At 46.5% G+C, this 14,547-nt stretch overlaps 1 protein-coding gene across 1 annotated transcript in view; it reads left to right on the plus strand.

The window, feature by feature from the left end:
* The window catches only part of LOC306913309 (E3 ubiquitin-protein ligase HECW1-like), a gene marked incomplete at both ends in the record, with an annotated part of 139,982 nt that overhangs the window by 38,719 nt on the left and 86,716 nt on the right, over positions 1 to 14,547 (plus strand). Inside the window, 3 exon segments of the mRNA XM_079489898.1 lie at positions 6,023 to 6,106; positions 6,108 to 6,372; positions 7,816 to 7,926. Coding sequence (XP_079346024.1) covers positions 6,023 to 6,106; positions 6,108 to 6,372; positions 7,816 to 7,926 — 460 coding nt within the window.

Consider the following 14,547-nt stretch of genomic DNA (forward strand, 5'->3'; position numbering starts at 1 on the left):
ACAGTCCACTGACTCGTTGCATTGGGGACTTTGACTAGAGCTTCGACTTCGACTGACTCGTTGCATTGGGGACTTTGACTAGAGCTCTGTAACAGTCCACTGACTCGTTGCATTGGGGACTTTGACTAGAGCTCTGTAACAGTCCACTGACTCGTTGCATTGGGGACTTTGACTAGAGCTTCGACTTCGACTGACTCGTTGCATTGGGGACTTTGACTAGAGCTCTGTAACAGTCAAGATTTTGTATCTTCAATATATCCTGAATAACAGAAACAACGTTGCCTGGAATTGTCTGAGGGGAAAGTGTTGAAAATGGCCTGTACAGTATGGCAACCATAGACATCCTATAAAGGGCAAATATTTTCTATATTTCCTTTTGCTTTAAGTAGCATGTGACAAGTCAAACTAGGGGGTTTTCATGATTCTGAATCCATCCCAAGCATTAATTTTCCATAAAAACACTCATTGGGCTAAATTTGGCCATAGCCCCAAATGTGCTGACCTCATATGACGTTTTTTGTGCAAAGCTAATGCTTTGACATGTCACATGCTACTTAAAGCGAAAGGAAATCTAGAAAATATTTTGCCTTATATAGGATGTCAATGGTGGCCATGCTGTACTGTTCCCCTCAGACAATTCCAGGCAACTTTTTTTTCTGTTATTCAGGATATATTGAAGATACAAAATCAGCTTGATTAATTAGTTTGAGGTTGATCCTGTATTTTCCATAGATTTCCTGTACTTGAGCTCTGTAACAGTCCACTGACTCGTTGCATTTGGGACTTTGACTAGAGCTCTCGAGTATAGAATAGTTACATCTTGGAGGGATAGTACTGCTCTTCACTGCAGTTTTCTATGCAGACAGAGGCTTGCAGCAACACCCCCACAAGCGGCAAACACTGCATTATATGTGACCAGGTCTAGCAAAATGGTCCTCATCTCGCCTATAATGAAAAGGCAGAAAATCTAAAATAAACTTGATTTCTTTTTTTTTTGTGATTTTCGTTTTTTTTCTCATATTAACACAGTTTGAATGTTGAAGAAGGTTTTCATTCCAACAGATTATTGATTTGGGCAAATTAAATGTATACATTTATAAGTCAAAGTAGGCTAGCCAGCTCTAGGTGTTGAAATGTTGTGAACATTCAAAGGGGATTTTCTCAGCTTTGGGTAAAACGGCACAATCATTTTAAAATGGTCATATCTCCTTCAAATATTTTCCAATTTTACTGAATGATACATCATATGAAAGCTTACATTCTGTACTTTAATAATCTGTAAAAAACTGAAAAATTACTCTGGTCGAGATGAGGGCCTATTTGCCAGACCCGGTCACATATGTGGCAGTTTCTGGACATGCAGTGATATCCAAAGCGCTCCACTACAAAACAAAACAGCAACAACTAGATAAAGTGTCCCTCGGGGCACAGGTCTCCACCAGGGCAGGTCAGGTTGTGACCTCCTGGTGGCGCTATAATAGGCCAATGTGTAAAGGGTGACATTTCTTCTTACGCCTTGGATGGCAATTGGATGATTTGAGGCATTTTGTTCCAAAAATGTGTTTTGCAAAAATCCACCTGTTGGTGGCGCTATAACAGGCCAAAGTGAAAAGGGTGGGATATATTCCTCAGCATAGTAGGAACGTCTGTGAACGATTTCACGTAAATTGCACGCTGCGTTCATGATTTGAGGCTTTTTTTTCAAAACGGGCCAATCCTGCAAACTTTGAAAGCCAATGTTAGCCAATTACGATGGAATCTGAAAAAAATATACAAGTCTTGAACACATGACTATAGAGATGGTGTGTAACGATTTGCGGGGTTTTGGACAGAATCTGGAGGAGTAATATAAAAAAATGTGTTTCAAAAGTCGGCGTCCTGGTGGAGCTATAACAGGTCGTTCTGGAAATCTTGGGGCAGAGGTTCATCGTTGGCATCCAGGGAGTGTGTATGCAAAATTTGCCATCGACCGGGTTAACGGAGCAGGAGATTAGCTGTTAACAGACAGACTGACACACAGACACAGACACAGACACACACACACACACACACACACACACACACACACACACACACACACACACACACACACACACACACACACACACACACACACACACACACACACACACACACACACACACACACACACACACAGACAGAGTGCAAAACATACTCTCTCCCCATGCCTTCGGCCTGGTGGAGACAACAAAACAATAATTGCGTATTAAAGGCCAACGTTGTGTGTGTGTGAGAGGGAGATGACTCAGACAATGTCACTCTACCTGCGAGTGACCTCACCATCATGTGATATTATATATAATCATGTGGAATGATATTGGGAACTGTTTTGGTTAAAACCCATTTTGGGGCGAGGTGTTCGCATTATGTTATGCTTTAGCTATTGAAAAATAGCAGATCTACAAGCTCATAGCATGAGCTTACATGAACTTGTAGGTCTGCTATTTTTTGAAAAATCGTGAAAATGTGGCACAAATCTTTGAATATATTATTTCTTTCAGAGTGAACATTTTAACTCAAATCTTTGCTTCTGGAGGGTCCCTGGAACAACATATTTTCAGATGGGGGTCGGCGGCATATTACATATCATTTTTGGGATCCTTGACATGAAATATTGAGAACCACTGATATAGAAACATGAGGTTTTTAAGAAAAAAATACATTTTTTAATTTTCGACGTCAGGCCTAAATGAGTTAAAGGAGCATTCAGTGATTTGGGTGATTTGGAAAACCACCCAGTCCGCCCCAGTAACAAAATGTGCACATGCACACACTACAGTGGGGGGAAGTGCAACAGGCCAACAGCATGTGCCCCCACTCGATCATGATTGGAGGAAGGCCCCTCTCATCCTGATTGGATGAAGGCTTTGCCACCCGCCACCAAAACTGAAACTAGGGTTTTTTGACCCCAGGGGCTGACTGGGGACAGGGAGGAACTCCTTATATGGTCAGCACACTCTATAGTAGGGAGGATTATCCAGAAAAAAAAAATATATATATATATTTGAATTAAGTCAAATCACTGAATATACCTTTAACAGTAACATCATGGAAAACATGAGGCGAATAAACCTCAATATGCTAGATGCAAAAAAGGTGGGGAGGGGAAAAACAAGACCAAATCGCTCTGCACGCCACAGTAGCAACAGTAGTAGTAGTAGTAGTTTTTGCCAGCATGCTCCGCGGGTGTCACCCCTCCCCCACAGCGCTATGCTACTGTCTTGCCTGTCTGGCTGTCTTTTTGCATTACCCTGGTGCTGCTACAGTACCATGTGTGCATTCACGCATGCCTAAGTCTAAGACTCTGTGTTTGCTGTGTGTGAGTGGGTGGATGATTCCCTTACCAGTTGCAACACATAATGAATAAACTACTGTACCTACAGTATATTAAAGGTCCACTTCCCCACTTTTCAACCTATCTTCATATAATTGGTCCTCACTCCTCACTAATGATCATAATAAAATAGCACAATTGTTTTTGTGTGTCTCATAGGAGGAGCTGTGGACAGTTCAGAAACCCGTCCACCAGTGACATCATCGATGGGGAATCCAAGCTAATAGACTTGCAATGCGATAATGGAAGTTGCAATGCGATAATGGAAGCCATCGTTCTCACGATAATACAAATCTAAATATACAGTATATATATATATGTTTTTAAATCTTGTTTTAAAAAAGAAAATCTGTCTAACGATGTAACTGGTGGACGGGTTTCCAAACTGCCCACAGCCCTCCTATGAGACACAGACTGAGGAGGAAAAAAATGATGGTATTTTATCATGAACATTAGCGGGGTCCAATTATATGACGATAGGTTGAAATGTGCTGAAGTGGTCCTTTAAAGGAGCATTCAGTGATTTGGGTGATTTGGGGAAAAAAACCCGGTCCACCCGGTAACAAGATGTGCACATGCACACGCTCTACAGTGGGGGAAGTACAACAGACCAACAGCACGTGTCGTGCACCAATGCCCGCCCCACTCGATCATGATTGGAGGAAGGCCCCTCTCATCCTGATTGGATGAAGGCTTTGCCACCCAAAGCCCAAACCGAAACTAGGGTTTTTTGACCCCAGGGGCTCACTGGGGACAGGGAGGAACTCCTTATATGGTCAGCACACTTTATAGTAGGGAGGATTATCCAAAAAATAAGAAAAAATAAGTGATATTTGAATTAAGTGAAATCACTGAATGCTCCTTTAACTATACTATACAGTGGTTCTCAACCTGTTGTCGGGGGGGGGGGCCCTTTTTTAAATTGTGGGGTGATTGATTGCTTAACCCATTTTGGGGCGGGGAACCCCTTTTGGTGTTTGAAGCATTATGTCAGTGGTTCCCAAACTTTGTCATGTCAAGTACCCCCCCAAAAAAAAACATCATCCCGCGGACCCCCCTTTTTGAAAAGACATGCCAGGGACCCCCCTAAGAGAAGATTGTTACGGCTCCTCAGAAAAATTCTGAGATTTCAGATTGTATTTTCACAATATTTATCTGTGGAACCAGGTCAAACTAAATGTAATGCTGCCCTCATCTCAATTCCCAGTGCTCGTCACTAGGGTGGGAGGTCCCCTGCAGTTTCAAGTATGATTATTTTAGGGTGGGGTGCAACAGCCTGAACAGGTTGATAACCACCGATACACTGTAGAGTGTATCGGCGATAGTGGCGGGATTTTAGCGGAAGTACGGCTCAAGGAAATGACGTTGTCGCTTTGCAAATTTGTCGCCGTTTACATTCTACGTGAATGAAACAAGTGTTGTGATTGGTCGAAAAACATCGTATCCAGTGGGAAATACCATCTGACGCAGATGAGTACGAGGCTGGGACCGAGGCTGGGATATACCAGCCAGCTTGCTCAGTGCCTGCTTGCCGCACTATTGGGCTAAGACGAGAACTAATATCCGATATGGCTGTGTGGGAGAGAGCTGGAGAGGGCAGATAATGGCCAGCTTGGCCACACTGCCCGGTCAATCTTTTTTGTAATGGCACTGCCCTGTTGTTAGACCAATTTGGAGGCAGCTGTTTAGACACACCATGACGACGACGACGCTGCCCTGCCCTGCAAAGCTGCAGTTGTGTCGAAAAAAAGCAGTGGAAATTGTAAAAAGCAATGATAAAATCCCGAAGAGCAGCTACATTTTATCCCACGATTTTGTAACCACATTTTTTTCACCCAGTGTCAATTATCTAATGTAATCCTGGTCTCTACACTCCCTCCGCCAACCTGGGGAGAGCAACAGACTGACCTCATGCCTTCCTTCCGTGCATGAGGAGTCCAAGCCGCTTCTTTTCACCCTGATAGGGGAGGGAGTTTCCCCCGGTTGGACGTAGCCCGTGAAAGGAACACGTTATTCCAAACTAGTTCTGTTTCCCCCTCCATCAGGCGCCCCGGCTGGCCAGGGGGGAGGCAGTATAGAGACCATGGATTACGGCCTGTTTTTTTGTGAGGGGTACCTACCCTAGCCCATTTCAGGGACGGGAACCCCTTTTGGTGTTTTAAAGCATTATCTTATACTTTAGGTACCAAAAGAATGTAAGGGTCTACAAGCTCTTACGAGCTGGTAGATCTGCTATTTTTGAAATTTTGTGAAAATGTGGCGCAAATCTTTGAATATATATTCTTTCACAGCGAACGTTTTTAACTCAAATATTTGCTTCTGGGGGGGGGGGGTGGGGTGGTGGGGGCTTCTGGGGGGGGGGGGGGGGGGGGGGTGTCCCTGGAACAACATATTTTCAGATGGGGGTCGGTGGCCAATTACATAGTTCTTGGGGTCCTTCTTGACATGAAAAACTTTGAGAACCACTGACATAGAAACATCACGATTTATAGAAGACATATTTGTAGAATCTTTTCCCAGGTCTAAATGGGCTAGGAGACACGGGGAGAACATGCATGCAAACTGATCTAGTTCTTGTGTGTGTGTGTGTGTGTGTGCGCGTGTGCGTGTGCGTGCGCGTGCGTGTGCGTGCGCGTGCGTGCGTGTGCGCGCGTTGCATGTGTATAGAACTTGTACCAGAACAGGTTGCTGGGCCTGGCGGCGATGGCCTCCCCGACGCGGAGCAGCCAGACGCGGGGCCGCTGCAAGGACGGCGGCGGCGGCGGCGGCGGCGGGGGGGGCCGGCAGCCTCGGGTACAGCCCCGAGAGCTACGCGCTGAGCGGGCTGAACCGCGAGCCGCTGCTGCTGGCGCTGCCGCGCTCCACCAGCGACGCGGACCTGGTGTCGTCGGACAGCCGCTCCACGCTGGCCGCCAGCTCCTCCCGCTACACCATCGGACAGACGCGCGAGCTGCTGATCACCTGGGACATCAAGGAGGAGGTGGACGCCGGCGACTGGATCGGCATGTACCTCGTCGGTGAGTTCCAGCCGGAAGTTTTTTTTTTTTTTCCTCTATGGAAAATAACATTGGGTCATCTTAACACTAATCATGCTAATGACGTGATTCCTTATACCTTATTTTAGCTTCCGCGGCTAGCCCCCATATAGGACTCCCATGGTAGAAACAGCCTATACATCTAGCCTCGGTCCCAGGCTTACTCATCTGCGAAGAGAAAAGTCTGGTCACCACCTAAGGCAGAGACGCTATCGGTGGAAGTGTCGGTCCGGAACATCCGACAAATAGGATGTAAACTGATTTGTAAAGCATCAACGTCATTTCCTCGAGCGGTACTTCCGCCAAAATCCCGCAACTTCCGCCACAAAACAAATGATAGCCTCTACAGCTTAGGTCTTGCCCAGCGTGGCCTACATCCCCAATCCTCAGTGCACGCGCACATGGCCAATAGTGGTTTCAGTGCTCAGAATGGGATAAAGTACGATGTTTGGACATTATTGAAACATTAATTCCAGGTCACGCTAACCATATTTATAGTCTGATCGTTAGAACACTGCCGCGACCCTGGCACGACAATGGAGGATTATCACTTCCGGGTCATTCGGCCGCTTCTTCTTCTCTGGTTATGTCGTTCATTCTGTTGGCGCTGGCCTCACGTTACCGCCTATACCCTATATGGGTATAACGGGAGGGATTGTGTTTAATGTATTAGTGTTTTGCCAATTATTTGGGGGCCCACTTGCAATACCCTCAAGGCCCACTGAGTGGGCCCATTTCCACAACTGCAATGTGGAAATGAGCGTTGTTTTCCTAGGAATGTGTACATATGTGACAGTAGTTTCATCTGTCATCCGCTCCTTAGCCCATTTTGGGCGGGAACCCCTTTTGGTTTTAAACATTATGTTATAATTTAGCTATTGAAAAATAGCAGATCTACAAGCTCATAGCGCGCCACCGAGTGGCGCGCTACGAGCTTGTAGGTCTGCTATTTTTGAAAAATCGTGAAAATATTTATTTTGGAGGATTTAGGTCAGGCCTAAATGGGTTAGACGAGGTTCTGTAGAAATGTGTATGTGACAGTGGTTTCATCTCTCATCACCTTCCTCAGACGAGGTTCTGTAGAAATGTGTATGTGACAGTGGATTCATCTGTCATCCGCTCCTCAGACGAGGTTCTGTAGAAATGTGTACGTGACAGTGGATTCATCTGTCATCCGCTCCTCAGACGAGGTTCTGTAGAAATGTGTACGTGACAGTGGATTCATCTGTCATCTGCTCCTTAGACGAGGTTCTGTAGAAATGTGTGTGTGACAGTGGATTCATCTGTCATCCGCTCCTCAGACGAGGTTCTGTAGAAATGTGTACGTGACAGTGGATTCATCTGTCATCCGCTCCTCAGACGAGGTTCTGTAGCAATGTGTATGTGACACGGTGACAGTGGTTCACCTCTCATCACCTTCCTCAGACGAGGTTCTGTCGGAGAACTTCCTGGACTACAAGAACCGAGGAGTCAACGGCTCTCACAGGGGACAGATCGTCTGGAAGGTCGAGGCGGGCTCCTACTTTCGGACCGACTGTAAGTACACGCTATTTATCCTCTGTATCGCTTTTTGAACCTCATGCCATCTATAGACATAGATACAGAACTTTGCCGTGGAAAATGGTCCATTTCATTGGGAGTTTTGTCCCCTCCAAGCCAACGTAGCATTAAACTAACTGCCCCGCCGATAGGATGGTTCTGTATACAGTGGGGAGTCTGGTGGACCTCATGTTTTTGTATTGTCTTGGTGTTATGTGCTGTGTTGTTTTTGATGTGGGTGTTTGAACAGATCTGTGAAGACAAATATTCTTCGGGACAATAACGATTATTATTATTATTATAAGCTTGAAACGCGGCACAAAACGACACATTTTGAGCTTGTAGGTCTGCTACTTTTGCTATTTGGCTGCTACATATGTGAGACCGAGACGGTGTACATTTTGTAGATGTATGCTGTTTGTACACAGATGCTAAGTTTGGTCTGTTATTTAGATTAGAAAATATGTTTACCGGCAATGTTCCCCCTAACGGCTCAGGAACGTCCTGCGCAGAACAAATCTGTGTAGCGCACAGAGCGCACATGAACAACACCAGAGATATATCTGTGTATTGTAATTGTAGTTGGGTTGCTAACTTTCCCAAGTGGTTTGATTCTTTTGCGTTACTTTGTCTATCCCCCGGTTTGCAATCGTCATTGCATCGTGCGCGCGCGCACACACACGCACGCACGCACGCACGCACCTCGGAAACATAGCTATATCTGGTCAGACTCCACGAACAAAATGTTTTCTACCGATACCGAGTGGACACTTTGACTGGACAGTTTTAAAATGTGGTGGTCCTACTACGTACTTTACCGTTGGTCCAGCAGCTGCCGCTGGTGTCGTTATGTCCGACACGATTACGTTTGAACAGCGTGGCTGCGCCTTGCTGCTACTTAAACTGTAAACACATATTTGTCGCACATGGAAAGCGACTGAAAAAGACCATGGTCTGTGACAGGGGTGGGCAACTTTGACGATGGAGTGGGCCACTATATTTCCACACTCACTCCCTAGGGCCATATATTACTGTCGTCGCAAAAACGTGCGACGCGCTTTGAGCTTGTAGATGGGCTATTTTTGCTATATTCAAATTTAAATCTTGAATTATTTTTTTGCTATTTTTGAATTGGAATCCTGAAAATTGACATTTTTATGTAATTTCAAATGCCTTTAATTATACTTGTGTTGAGCATTGAGCTACTAATTTAGACTGAAGTAATTACAGCGGGTCATGTTTGCATGTTGTGGAATTGTAACAGCTGAAACTAATATATCTAATATATCAGTATTCTGACATTAACCTGTGAGGGCCACACTAAGTGAAGGTAGGGGCCACATGTGGCCCCCGGGCCACCAGTTGCCCACCCCTGGTCTATGGATATAATTAAACACATGGTTCCCCTGGCTGTGCACAGCAGAGATAACGCACATACTCCTCCAGGTACGAACTAAAAAAACTGACTGAAGCTGAAGTTCACAATTCACATTGTATTTGTTGTGTTGACATCTCTCCAGAGTTCTGCAGTCCCACAATGAAGGAGAGATAATCTCATCTCTCACTGGTCCACCTCCATCTCTACAATGCCAGTCTAGCCTTAAAACCGTTTGTTATTCAATATATTACTTTAGTGCAAAAATATATAGGCTTTTCTAAACCAAGCCCTGTTGTTATAGTCTCTACAGTTTAACTCCTTTATTGCGCGCTAATTGTATAGCATTAACCACAGCTCCGGGTGCCAGCACTTCTCTCCACTCTAAATACACTGTGTTTTTTATCAACTAGTCAACTAGTACCAACAAGGTCGACCAGTGGATTTACTAGTCGACTAATAAACTAGTCGACTAGTTGCTTAATGCCCTAGCGCATACCCTCTATTCTCCTCACTCTGCTTGCAATCGGGGAGAAAGGACAGGAAGGCAGAGAATACTGTGTTTGCAAGAATGGAACATTTGTCAAACCGTGCCATTGATGCCTTTAGGGAGGTGAGTTGTGAATCGGCTACAGGGAATTGAGTAAGGATGGAAGGCACAGATAAGAGAAGTGGGATTGACAGAGAGAGAGAGAGGGGGGGGGGGGGGGGGGGGGGTTACAGTGCATCGACCTTCACACAAGCCATAACTCTCTGCATTCGAACAAACGGCCGAGTATCTATCTGACATGCGTTTGGGAGATTTATTTTTTGTCGCAGTCCTTGGAAGTTGAAAGGTCAGAACATTAGCCGTCAGTGGTGTAAAGTATAACCAAGTAGATTTATTTACGTACTGTACAGCTACAATTATTTGAAACCTTTAGTTACTAGTTACTTTGTAGATTTTGATTATTCTTATTTATAAACCATACATTTCAGCCCTGTATACATTTTTGAAAATAGCCGATCTGCTATTTTCAAATAGTCCTTATACATTTGAAAACTTGTGAAAAGGGACATTCTTTAAGTACAGAGTTGATACTTTTACTACTTACTGAATTGTATAGGCTTGTTGGAAAGGCCAAACCATATATTAGGCTGCCTTGCCAACAGGCATGTGCAGAGGGCCTTTGATTGGACTGATTGAGACTGCATTACAGACACCTGTGCTGTTAATCATAATGTAGTAGCTTCAGCTTGCTCTGCAGAGAGAGTTCAGTTTTCAGTTTGTGTTTGACCGAGCAACACCTCCTTTTGACTGTGCGTCAATGACGATATACCACACACATTTGTTTGCTATCTAATGCAAGTAAAGAAAGCTACAGTACCCAGTTCTGCATTCTGAGTGTTCTTACCGACACGCCAAGGCGGCACCAACATCCTACTCAATCAGCCTATACAGTCCTCCTAGTTTCAACATTGGTCCTTCGGAGCCGTATGAGTGGTGTTACCTTGGATTCCTCAGCCTTCAGAATGCAGTATCCTGTTCCTGATGAGGTAGTAGCCTCTACACGCCCTAAGCGCCAGTCTTACCCACCTGCCTACCTACATGACTACGACTTCCAACCTGTGGGCCGGAGGCAGACAGCCTTGGCACAGGACGGCCGGAGGCAGACAGCCTTGGCAGAAGATGGTCGGAGGCAGACAGCCTCGGCACAGGACATTGATGCCATACACTATGCATTAACAGCACATTCATCACGCTCTAGCAGCCCTGTTAGCCAGTATTCAGAGTATGTGACATTGGATGAGTGGAAGCTAGGAGATGAACAACACAGTGACCAGCAGTATTCACTCCGGTCTGATAGACAGATGCCACCAGAGAGGGAGCAAGGGCCTTCCTCATCCTACCACCGACCTTGGGAGGTTTTTGAGAAGCCTTATTATACACCTAACGAGTTGGCAGCTCGTGACCAGCCTACACAGAGGGTTTATGCTCATGGGGTTCCTTCGTCGAGTCAGCTTCCCAGTGCCTTCACCTATGCTGCACCACAAAACTATAACATGCAATCTATGCCAAAGCCTGTCTTGCGACCACCAGCACAAGGAGCGAGTACATCTTCCCCCTATCCTTATTCAGCATCTCAGCATTTCATGCTGCCACCTGTTAAAACACTCTCAGAGCCAACAGCAATCCAGTGGATCCAACTGCACAGACTGCAGACATGAGGGAGCAGCCCTGGATGGCCTCGCTGAACAGAATGATGAGTGAGTTACAAGTCCTTAAAGATCAAGTGACAACAGTTCTGCCTGGAAACCTACCTTCAGTTACTCCATATCCAGGTGAGCAGCCTACCTATTATCCTCCACCTCCACCCTTTCATCCTAGCCAGTATGCGGCTGCCTCCAATAGCCAGCCTTATGCACAGGGGTATCCACAACAGACTGTTAGCAGCTGGAACCCACCAACACCTTCACAGCCCCTACAGTCAGCTAATATCCAGCAGGTGTATATGCCAAATCCTCAGTATCCACCACATAGACAGGCCTATAATACACCTGCACAGCAATCGCATCAGTATGTGCCACACAGACCGGCCTACGCTACACCTGCACAGCAGCCACTGGCACATCTCAGAGAGAGAACCTATCGTGGTCCCATTCCAACCATTCCAGATTTCACTAAAGCAGATCCCAGTGAATTCACCCGTCTTAAGCTTGCCCTAGAAAACCTCCTACCTCCTGATGCCACAGAGTTGTTCCGCTATCAGATTCTTCTGGACCATCTCAAGTTAGAGGAGGCTCGTCTGGTAGCCGATGCCTATTTAAACTCACCTACACCCTACTCGCACACAATGGCTGCGTTGACAGACCAGTTTGGTCAACCTCAGAAATTTGCCCTGAAGAAAATAGCTGCTGTGATTAATGCCTCAGACATCCACCAGGGAGACTCGAGAGCCTTCCAAAGGTTCTCCCTGCAAGTGCGTGCCCTAGTAGGAATGCTGCAGACCCTTGGACACGAAGGTGCAGTAGAGCTCCAATGTGGTTCGCACGTAGAGAGACTCCTGAGCAAACTTCCCTCTGATATGCGATCAGGATTTCGCAGATGTATGCGCCACCAACCTGGAACTGGGTATAACCTGATAGACTTCTCTCAATGGCTACAAGAGGAGGCCTGGTGCCAGGACAGTGAAGGTCAAGCTATGCTCAAAGGGCCTAAGGTAGAGCAAAGGCGCGACAATAGGTCCCACTCAGCCACGGTACTGCATGGTGCTGAAGACGAGCAACCAGCAGAGTCACCACAGACACCAGACACAGGCATTAAGAAAGCCCGGCCAGCCTACTGTCCATATTGTGAGAGCGAGAACCATTTCTTAAGCCAGTGTGAGACCTTCAAGTCATTCAATAAAGACCAAATCATCCAGTGGATAAAGACCAACCGACGTTGTTGGCGATGTGGAAGAGCACATCGCGCAGCTCAGTGTGATTTGAAGAAGCCTTGCAGCAAGTGTCAAGGTAAACATCTCCTGATACTGCATGACGTCAACTACAGTACAAACCTCCAGAGGAAGGATCCTGCCTAGTCAGTTCTGCCACAGAGACACTGTACCTAGACCGCCCTGCAGAGTGCAGTCGAGTCCTCCTCAAGGTAGTACGGGTCCTCCTGCGACATGAGAACAAGACATTTGATACCTACGCAGTCTTAGATGACGGCTCACAGCATACGATGCTTCTGCCTGCAGCTGCACATAAACTAGGACTGCGAGGGCACCCAGAATCACTAGCCTTGCGGACCATTCGCCAGGATGTGCAAACACTGAATGGCACGTCTGTCACCTTCAGTGTCTCACCTTTCTCTCAGCCTTACAGAGCCTTCCCGATCAGTGATGCGTTCACTGCTAAGCGTCTGAGCCTTGCCGACCACACGTATCCTGTGGACGCTCTCAAGTCGAAGTTCAAGCACCTCCAAGACATTCCTTTACAAGCCTTTGACAAAGTAAGTCCTATGCTGCTTATAGGCGCAGACAACCCTCACCTGATCACCCCCGTCGAGCCAGTCCGTCTAGGACCCCCTGGTGGACCGGCAGCTATTAAGACCAGGCTCGGTTGGACACTCCAGGGCCCAGCCAAACTGAAAGAATTACAGCTGTCACCTCCGCTGTGCTTGTTCACTTCACTCAGTCCCAAAGAAGCCGAGTTGAGTGATGTTAAGAATGTGGAGAAGCTGCCAGTCAGAGATGAGAAGCCGGTGATGCATTCAAGAGAAGGCCAGCAAGCTCTCCTTGAAGCCAAATCCACCAGAGTTGACGTGGATGGCGTTCTGAAATGTGCGACACCATCGCTCCAGAGGAAGACCTCAACTTTCGGCCAGGCTCCTATGAGTGCTGTGATGCCACAGCTTAGAGGCCTGGAGAAATGTCCCCTGACAGATCTGGAGAGACCCTCTTAAGAATCCGGTAGACAACCTCGCCAGAGGTAAACCCCTATACAAGCTTGTGAACCCCAGTCAAGGACCGAAAATCCTACAGACAACCCCTGACGAGTTGCCAATCCTTCATCCACCAGACCCATCTGAGACAGAGGATAACAAAGAACTCAAACATTCTACCTTCTGTGGACTAAGTACTTCCTCCCATCCACAGAGAACATATGAGCCTAGATTTGAGACCCGGAAAGAGCTGGTGGAGCCCCTTGCAGAGGAGCTGCACGGGGCGGCCAGCCTCTCCAGAACACCTCCTGCTACCACCTATCAAGCTGCAGAGATGCTTGTATTCAGGAATGCACAGCAAGAGAGCGTTGCAGAAGATCCTGGTCGCTATCCCGCAAAGTTACTCCAGGACTATGACTTCAACCTGTGCCACCCTGAACCCAAAGTAGCTTATCTGGATCCAGTTACACCAAGTTACCTGCTGATGGGGCGGCCTGACACCTCATTCCCAGAGGTAGTTTATCCACAGACAGAGCCCCTTGGACATCGGAATTGGATACACTCTCAAGTGCTCAAAGATAGTTTCTGGACTGCCTTTGTCAACCAACAGTCCCTGATTGCAGATGGATTGTTGGCCTTTCCGGAGAGCACATTTAACCTTAAATGTGGGGGCGGCTGTGTTGGAAAGGCCAAACCATATATTAGGCTGCCTTGCCAACAGGCATGTGCAGAGGGCCTTTGATTGGACTGATTGAGACTGCATTACAGACACCTGTGCTGTTAATCATAATGTAGTAGCTTCAGCTTGCTCTGCAGAGAGAGTTCAGTTTTCAGT

The sequence above is a fragment of the Electrona antarctica genome, assembly GCF_951216825.1.
Source record: "Electrona antarctica genome assembly, chromosome: 20".
Taxonomy (NCBI): Eukaryota; Metazoa; Chordata; class Actinopteri; order Myctophiformes; family Myctophidae; genus Electrona; species Electrona antarctica.